General features: G+C 39.3%; 1 protein-coding gene across 2 annotated transcripts; it reads right to left on the bottom strand.

Annotated features, from left to right (window-relative positions):
• Positions 1–912: 912 nt before the first annotated feature.
• Positions 913–4371, bottom strand: igfbp1a (insulin-like growth factor binding protein 1a). Of its 2 annotated transcripts, XM_055058618.1 has the most exons (4): positions 3841–4371; positions 3572–3723; positions 3195–3323; positions 913–2059 (listed from the first exon to the last, which is right to left on the bottom strand). In XM_055058618.1, the coding sequence occupies exons 1-4, from the start codon at positions 4217–4219 to the stop codon at positions 1952–1954; spliced, it is 768 nt and encodes a 255-aa protein (XP_054914593.1). In that variant the 5' UTR covers positions 4220–4371; the 3' UTR covers positions 913–1951. The 2 variants fall into 2 exon arrangements, with proteins under 2 accessions (XP_054914593.1, XP_054914588.1); XM_055058613.1 differs by having other exon boundaries at positions 3572–4371.
• Between the last annotated feature and the right edge of the window lie 4624 nt (positions 4372–8995).

Genomic DNA, 8995 nt, shown 5'->3' with positions numbered 1-8995 from the left:
CAGTCATACTACCTTGTTATTTTTGCAAATAATTATAAGAAAATATATATTTTGGGGTATGTCTCTATAAACTTTCACATCCAGAGACTGCCATGCAAAGCCTCAAATTCAAAAATTACGGGCCCATTTTTAAGATTTCTTTTGAGATTTCAGTAATTCACCCATATGTTGAAAATAAGTTACTACAATGCAGCCACAGCTGCTGTGCACCAGTCCCTATAACGACCACCATCAGGCTATACAGGTAAGTGTCTCACCCATTGGCACAACTGAGACTGAAGCAAGGGTTCAAATCGACAACCCACCGATTACTCCTGCCACTGTCACCACTATTGGCCCAAGGAGAAAAATAGAAGATCTTTGGTGAGTTACAGCCCTTCTCATCTACTTCTCCAGGCTTCTCTAGCATCTAGTGATATTCTGTCAGGAGATTTGAGGGCATCAATGGCTCTACTGGATCTAACATCTCCCTTGCAAACAGTTGATCATTGTATTTTGGTTAACAAACTTCATAAGAGGGTTTATCAGATATGGCTCTTAATTGGTTTCACTATTATCTTTTTGATAAGATAATTCTGTGACATTGCAAACCAAATCATATCAGATTCTAGCAATGTCTTTTGTGAGCTACCGCAGTATTCAGTCCCAAAATCTATTTTATGTTTTACCCAAGGCCTATTCATTGGGGAGTTCCCTGATGGGCTCCATAATTTCTGCACTGTTGGCATGTATAGCCGAGCTTACATCTAAAGTTATCCTTGATAAAATATTGACCCGTATAAGCAGTGGCTTAGTGACAAAAAGCTTGAGTTATAGGAGTTCAAATTTAGAAATATCTGCCTATGACATAGATTGTAATAAAATAGAATAAAGCTTGTGGTTAAAATGTGGGATATATGACAGGAGTGCAACTGAGATTAATGTTTTTATTAAATATATCACCTTTTTTCTTTTATTACATGTCAGTAACAAAAGTGTACATAGAGTTAGTCACTTTGGAATAGATCCACATAAAATACAATTCTCTCTCCAACAGCAGCATGTATACAGAGCCGAGTCAAGCAGCTCACTCTTTGTGGTCATGTGGTCAAAGAGGACAGAAACATCAACAAAAAAAAAAAAAATGACAGCAGACACGTAAATATTGGAGGTAGGTTAATGTAGAGATACCCGTTTGAGAGGAGGCTCGGGAGAATTGCCACCCATCACGTTATCTGCAAACCCATGGGATCATGGGAAATGATTTCTGAGAGTGTAGAGGATTCCCAACTGAGAGCTTTTGCATTCACTTACAGAAACTGATGTATAATTTTATTAAATAAAAAAAAAGAAAACAATACAAAAATAATAAAAAATAAAAAAAGTCATGAAGTGAAAAGGAATAAGAAGATCATTTAGAAAAACTTCTAAATGAGATTTGGTCATTCAGTGCTTTTGTTCTTGCTCGGTTTTTCTCAAACCAAACCTCCAGACAGCTCCTTAAGGGTAGAGCGAGCTCAACTCAGCTGTGGAGCTGTGGGGGCCAAGATACATATATACACTTTATACACTCATAAAAATAATAAGATAATAACAATAAGGCAAAAAAGATATAAATACTCATGAATAATTACAAATAACAAATAAAAAGCAATAAAATAAATAAGGCTATAGAGCATAATGTAAATGCATTGACATTAAAATCTCCTTTACAGAAAAAACAAAAATAGATTTTCTTTGTGTCTTTGGGATGGAGGTTTGCAGAGGAAGGGGGGTTTAGGGTGTAGGGTGGTTGGGACCTATAGCCCCGTAATGACAGTGTACCTGAATTAAACACCACCATGGACAAGGTCAATAAATAACAGCTACCCAAAAAAAGGAAAAATAGTGGCTTGCTTTTTCGTTTCTTCGTTTCTTTTTTTTTTTCTTCTTCTTTTTTTCTCTCTTTCACTGTGAGATCGGACCAATCTCTTTAAGGACACTCGGCATCTGCAGGCAGGTCACTGGAACTTAAAAGCTTGCCATTCCAGGTGTTGACGCACCAACATCGGCCCTTTTGTCCATCCAGAGATGATTCACACTGTGGGGAAACAGAAACAGAAAGCCTTCTTATTTCAACTGCTTTCATTTGTCACAGATCACGACGCATGTATCAGCTCTAAAATGAAACTTGGTGCATATCAAGTTGCACGTCGTTTCAAAAAACACTCAAATGCCTTTCAGTATTATTACTATGGTTAAATTCCTGTACAGAGTGTCAACAAAAGTGTTAGCGCTGATAGTTTTCTCTGGCTGTGTCAGATTCCCTCTCCCCAACCTACTCCTGCACACTGCAAGTCAGCTGGCTCGATAAGGCTACTGTAGTTTTTCCTTGCCTACCAAAAAGACACTTTTTGTAGAACATTTTCTGGACATGAGAAACATGAACAGTCATGGTGTGGAAACTGAAAGAATACCACCCAACATTTTCATTAATGTAGTGTTGCTGTTTTAAAGCTACAGCTGGGAAGCAATGAGTGGGACGTCTGAACAGTGGCTAACTGCTGCCGCTACCTGAGCAGAGAGCCTGACTAATTACACAACTAATAGCTTGTAAACTTGCTAAGCAGAACAGATGTAGACTATATAGAATGACATAATATTTTGGGGGATTACATGTCAAAAACAGAATGATACATGCATGGACAACTTTAACATGAGACCTTTGAATAAAATATGAGAGTGATTTTATTGCATTACAAATTCCAGCATGCTTTCCATATGTGTCTCATATAGGTAAGAAATTTGATAAGTAATGGGCCCCAGATGGGATGTCTACAGCTTACATAATGGCTCAGTGTTAATCACTTCTACAGGCTGGATGCAGGATAACTGTGTAAAAAGGAATCCCATATGGGTCCAAGATGTACTGCACAATTTAAACTGATTTTATTAAGGTCAATTTGAGACCCAGTAAGACCTGCTGGTGTTTAGTCAACCAAAGCAGATCTCCTTTGAGAAGCTTGAGAAAAATCAGCTCATAGCTCACATACACAGGTTTGCTGAGAATGCTTGCAACAAATGAAATATCATGTTTCTTAAATATGTATTAATTGATTTGAAAGTACAAAAAAAAAAAAAACACTGCCTTGTTATAACTTGTGTTATCATGCTGTGCAAATCTCAGCCTCACCAATTCCTAAAATCTATCTTTGTCATCCTCAAAAGACACCAACCTGCTTGGGTTTGTAAAGGCCACGCTTGTCACAGTTGGGGAGGTAGAATTTGGTGAACTTCTCTCCTTGTTTCTCTTGGGATTTGGTAATCTTGTCCAAAGCAGTCACCAACTCCAGATGACAAGGACCCTAAACAGAAGAAGCAGTGGTGAGCAGATTAATCAAAACATCATTATCACTTTTTCGCAAGCAGCAAGCGCGGGGGTTCTGATATTAAAGTGCAAATAAAACTTAAGGAAACGCGAGTCTCGTTGCATCCCTCTAATTTCAAACAGCGCACCAGCTCCCCCTGGTGGTCATCAGTCATCTTTAAATCCTCCGAAAAACTTTCATCCTCTCAAAAATCTACATTTTCACGCTAGCAACGTTTGTCTCACCTGCTCCACCAGTTTCCTGCGAATGGCGATGAGTTTGGCTTTCATGCTCTCCTGAGCCTCAGTCACAGCCCGCGGGTCAAAGGGGAGACCGGGGAGGTAGCTGGAGCCGGTGATGGCTGAGTTGTCCATCTCAGCGTCTGGCTCTCCCTGGTCTGGAGGAGGAAACAAGCAAATGAATGAATGAATTAATGAGAAAACATATATGAAGAACTCGTCTGATTCCAGCGGTGCGGCTGTGGGATATGTGACCGTGGACGTGGGAGGCCTACCTTGAGTCTGGGGCTCCGGGGTGGGCGCCGGCGCAGCGCTCTCCGTGCATACGGCCTGTCCGCGGGTGAGGGAATGCAGTGGCCGGGGGTCGCCGGGTCTCGGGGTGCATCTCAATCCGGAGCCGCACGGTGCGGTGTAGATCCCGCACAGCTCCCCCGCCTTCAGGGCGCAGGCGAGGCAGCATCCGCATCCGGGCTCCCGCAGCACCTCGGCGCAACCGGGTGCCACCGCCGGACACTGGCTCAGTCGTTCCGGGGTACACGGGGCGCATCGGATCGGTTCTGACCCCACCACCGGGGACCCCAGCGTCACCGTAACGAGCAGCGAGCACACAGCCACTGCCACAGCTACGTGCCTCAATCCACGCATAGCCAACATGTTCTGAGTATTAAATTGGAATATGTAATAAAGAGCAGTTCAGAGAAAATTTGCAGGTGAAAAGGCGCCGGACTGAATTCCCACGAATGCTACTCTGTGCCTTTCGTTTTTTGGAAGATGTCTAACTGTGCGTTGCGCGCAGCCGTATTTATAGCCGGTCTCTCTGTGAGTGTTTGACGCATCGGCGTTATGAATGATTTCTGAAAAGAAGGTGTAATGATACGATGAGCTCTGATTGGCCCGTCCGTGTCCGGTCATGTCGCTCATTTGAATACAACAATCGCGTCAATATTTATTTTGGAACAGGCGGTGCTTGGCACGTATTGCTGACGACACCAGTGTTTGATGTTGCAATCAAGGACCCCCTCTTCCTCCCCAACCCCCATTCTCACGCGGGTGCTACTCCAAGCCAGCGCATTTTAAGAACAACATACAGGCATTAAAGTCAGTTTGAGCTTATTTCCATAACTTGAAAGGGGAATGTGTTGTCACTCTGGAGCTGAGCTGGTGATTACTTTAGTGCCTGATTTCTGCTCTCACACAAACGGACCTCTATTTGTGACATTATTGTCTATTCATGCGTGTGTTTCTCCATTAATTGTCCTCAAAATAACGCCTTACACAACTTTGAGAAAAACTAATAGCCTAATGAGCGCAAATTACGCACGCCCACGTTGCGCGCAAAGAGCGTGGGTGCGCTGAGAACGAACTGGCCGCTCCAGTTTGACATGAGAAAGCATTCCGAGCACTGCGGCGGGATAATAAAACCAAGTTTCAGAAATAGCTGCGCAAATAAGGGTCGCCGTTTTTGCCAAGGGACGGGGCGACTCGGGACTTCGGTATGCGCACACAAAAGTCGGGCTTTGGAGTTCTTCCAGGAGATGTCCCGTAATTACCCTTTTCCTGGGGATAATAATAGACCGGAGCTCTGAATCGGGGCAGTCTGACATGACCACAGACACGTCCCTCTCATCGGCTTCCTCTGGGGGGATGTGAGGGTCCCACGCCGGAGAAACCTGCACGTTTTCACGGTTTGCTGCAAAGACGGCTTATGCACTGTCACTCTTGCCCAGAATGTGACAACGTCTCCCCCGCCCCCCGTTTACAATCAGCCCTCCATAGCATAGCATGCTTCCTCTGCTTCACGCCCTCACCTGTGTCTGATGACACATTTCAATTAACATCTCCTGTCTCAATCTGATGCAATCCAATGGAGTCCTCCTCTACATGCAACAGCCTAATGGGATTGCATCAGCTGACTACTGGTGTTAACCGTCACTCTCACTGATGCCCAGATTTCTTCCAGAGGCTTTAATACAACCTGGTGTTGCTAAGAACATTTTCTACCACCCATCCCATGACACATCCATATGTACAGTCAGATACCCGGTATACAAAGCTGTAATTTTATTAAACTGAATCATATTCTTTTATCAAGGTGACATGTGACAAAACTGCTGAATTTTAAGCTAACTATGGAGTCAACCCATCACCTCAATGATTAAATATTAGAGGCAGTTCTGAGGTAAATGTGGGATCTAACCTGGAGCTAGCAAGATGTACTTATTCAATTCTCCCATAATTGCTGCATAGTACAAATTATAAATCAAATATTGATGATACTCCAAAAAGTATTTACTAATCAAATGTTATCTGCATTTTTTTTATTTATTTTATTACTATACCTTTTAGTGAATTACAGAAGTTTCTAAAAGTATTTAAAAGAAGTATTTAAAAATACAAGTTCTTTAATGAATATTTCTACTGAAGAAAAAAAACCTTAGGTTTCATGTAAAACTGTCTTTTTAGAGATTTATATCATATCATAATGTTATTCCCTCATCAAAACCATAGCTGAAGTGTCGCTTTAATGTTTTTCCATGCACGTTTGACAAATTCTTGAATCTCCATTGTCTTTGTGGGGTGCCTAAATATTTAATCTCACAAAGCTCCACCATTTTCCACAAACTTCTTCTTTGGAACCTGCAGTCTCCAGCAGAGCTTCGACCTCTCCTCCCCTGCGTCTTATCTACTAAGCTCCTTCAGACTAGTGGCAGCAGGTGTTAGCAAACACCTGGTGGAGCTGCTCTCCTGCTGGGATTATCATACAAACTACTTCTCAGTCCAACACGCCTAAGAAGAGTTGTAAATGGCGTAGTGGAGGAGCATTGTTGTGACAACATGAAAGAGTAGGGATTTCTTAAAGAGACAGAGGCTTTTTTAAAGGCTCAAATTATGAAGTTAAATTACTTTTTATGTCATGTTAGATATATTCAGCATTTTCTTTTAAGGATTGGAGCTAGCATACTTATTTGATTGTGCTATAAAAGTTCACTGTGTGCCTGGAAACCATGTAATTACATCCCTTTAAAAATGGCCTATTAAATATAAACAGTGTCTGCACTTTTAGACGTCTGAGTGACAAAAATACTCATAAATTTGGACACACACATCAAATGCTTTAACCAGTTATAATTTTAAAATGTCTATATTTTGTGCAGTCAAATTTCCACATAATCTTTTGAAGTAGTCTATTACAGCAGTTTCCCAACAGTTATTTTGGGCATAGCAACCTTTTTACAGATATTTATCAGGCTAATAGTATTTTGTGAATTGTGTGTTTAGAAAATGTGTGTTTAGAAAGTAAATATGTCTTTATGCTGCCCCATGACTGGCCCTGCTAGTAGTCCTTATGTGAGGGTCATTGCTCATTGACTACATCGGTGTGGTGTAAAGTTAATTGAATGTTTATATGTGGTTTTGAAACCAATTGACAGTAATGTCTTGGAGGTAAAGCAGAGGATGACGGATAAATTTGAAATTGTTGTTATTCAGTTTCCTGTTACAATTCAGCAAATCAACAAAAGTTTGATACTGATCAAACTAAGTTTTTTTCTTTTAGAAACAACACATTCTGCGTTATTTCATCACAGAGGCAAGTAATTCTGACATTAAATGTAAGTTGTTACTCTGTAGTTTCTATCTTACCAATTAAATATTTTCTTTACATTTTTGTCTGTGATGTTCAGTATAATAATTTGTTGCACAAAAAATATATAAACTTTGACCAAATAAGTTTAGAAAAAATTCTGAAAAGAAAAACCCTTAAGTAAGTGAAGAAAAGATTTGATCAAATTCTCTGTACTACATTACAAGAAATGATTGCTGCTTGAAAGGAAGATTCAATGTGAAAATGCAGGCCACACCTAAGTACTAAAGACAAAATGGAAAAGGTGGAAACATTGACGATATTTGGCTGGAGTCCAAGACAGTTTTTCAGCTACATAGAACAAGTCTGAATCACCTTCGGCAAGGTAAAAAAAAAAAAAAAAGAACATAAGGAGGTGAAAAAGGAGTGGGAAGGTGTGAGGATCCCATTCAAGTTGTTGAATGAGATGCTTTTAAACAGAGGCTGAAGTGGGAATAGTTCAGGTCTGATTTTTATCCCTACAGTGTATTATTTCACCGCCAAATAAAGATGGCCAGAGAGCTCCACTATCTTTTTTGGAGAGATCAAAGCTGAAAACTTGGGCTCATTTGAAACATCCTTAAATCTTTAACATGTCTTGAAAAGTAGAAGACTTTTTTTTTTTTAAACAAAACAAAAAACTGAACCAAGAGGCTCATAAAATGTACTGAAGCAGTGCATGATGATAAGGCTGCTCTCCTTGTTGCAATGCATTAAAGGACTTCCTGTTGGCTGAGAGTGAGCATAAACAAACCACACATGGACATCCTGTAGAACAAATTGTATAAGCTGTACATGAAAAACGTCACATGTTTAAATGGAGAATAGCTTTTCTGTTTTTTTGCTGTTGTTTTTTTGAGTTGTCTAACCCTAACCCTATGCCAGAGCAGATTCAAAGCTTTAGAGATTTATTTTAAACTTTGTTGCTCGTCTAAATTTGAGGAGAATGTGAAAAGAAAAGACACACAAGATGATAGATAATGAGTCTTTAAAATAGTTTTAACCCTCTCCAGGCAGATGTTGCAGATTTGCAACAGCTCATTGCTACTTAGCTAGTCTTTGCAAGTAATTTGAGCCTGAGAGGGTTAAACCTTCCAAGTATAACAAGATAATGCACAGTAAATGATTATTTCAGCTAAAATAAAACGAGGTGAACTTTTGCAACTTTATAGACAAAACAAAAATCGATATCTATTACAGCTTTTACATATTTTCTTTTCTCATATTTGTTTGCTATGTTCTTTGACTTATTGGTGCATGAGCCATCAAGTTTTGTATATATATATATATATATATATATATATATATATATATATATATATATATATATATATATATATATATATATATATATATATATTCATAGTCCTGATAGTCTTTTGACAAGCATAAAAAAGACTGTTGATCATCATCAGTGACTCTTTTTTGTGACTTTGAGTGAGGAAGCATATTTGGGTTTATGGTAATGAATCAAAAGGATATAAGAATGCTTTAAATGCATAAAGGCAGTTTGCATAATATGACAGAATGACTTATCAGTTCAACTGTGCTGATTCAAATAAAGATTGTATTACACTGCAGTTATTAGAAGCAGTCTTTCTCAAATACAGTTTCTAATTTGCTAATTTGTGATAAATTAACATTACTTTTAAAATGAAATTTACATAATTTTTTGTTTCACTCCTGTAACAATACCCTCATCTTCTTTAAAGTTTGAGTAAAATCTCAAGGAAAATGCCTGTTGCAAAAAGCATATTTAAAAGTAGGATGTATTTTTATTCTGGCAGTGTTGTTAATAATACATAAAA

This window comes from Poeciliopsis prolifica, unplaced genomic scaffold (genome assembly GCF_027474105.1).
Source record: "Poeciliopsis prolifica strain line A6 unplaced genomic scaffold, Auburn_PproV2 SCAFFOLD002, whole genome shotgun sequence".
NCBI classification, from domain to species: domain Eukaryota; kingdom Metazoa; phylum Chordata; class Actinopteri; order Cyprinodontiformes; family Poeciliidae; genus Poeciliopsis; species Poeciliopsis prolifica.
Note: the sequence above shows the minus strand (reverse complement) of the source record. Positions and strands in the feature narration are given on the sequence as shown.

Excerpts from the sequence above, each read along its gene's own strand:
- igfbp1a (XM_055058613.1), bottom strand. The coding sequence starts at position 4,219 with ATGTTGGCTATGCGTGGATTGAGGCACGTAGCTGTGGCAGTGGCTGTG. Across the intron at positions 3,324-3,571 it reads GCAGGAAACTGGTGGAGCAG|GGTCCTTGTCATCTGGAGTT; the intron begins GTGAGACAAACG and ends TCTTCTGTTTAG. Across the intron at positions 2,060-3,194 it reads GCCTTTACAAACCCAAGCAG|TGTGAATCATCTCTGGATGG; the intron begins GTTGGTGTCTTT and ends GTTTCCCCACAG.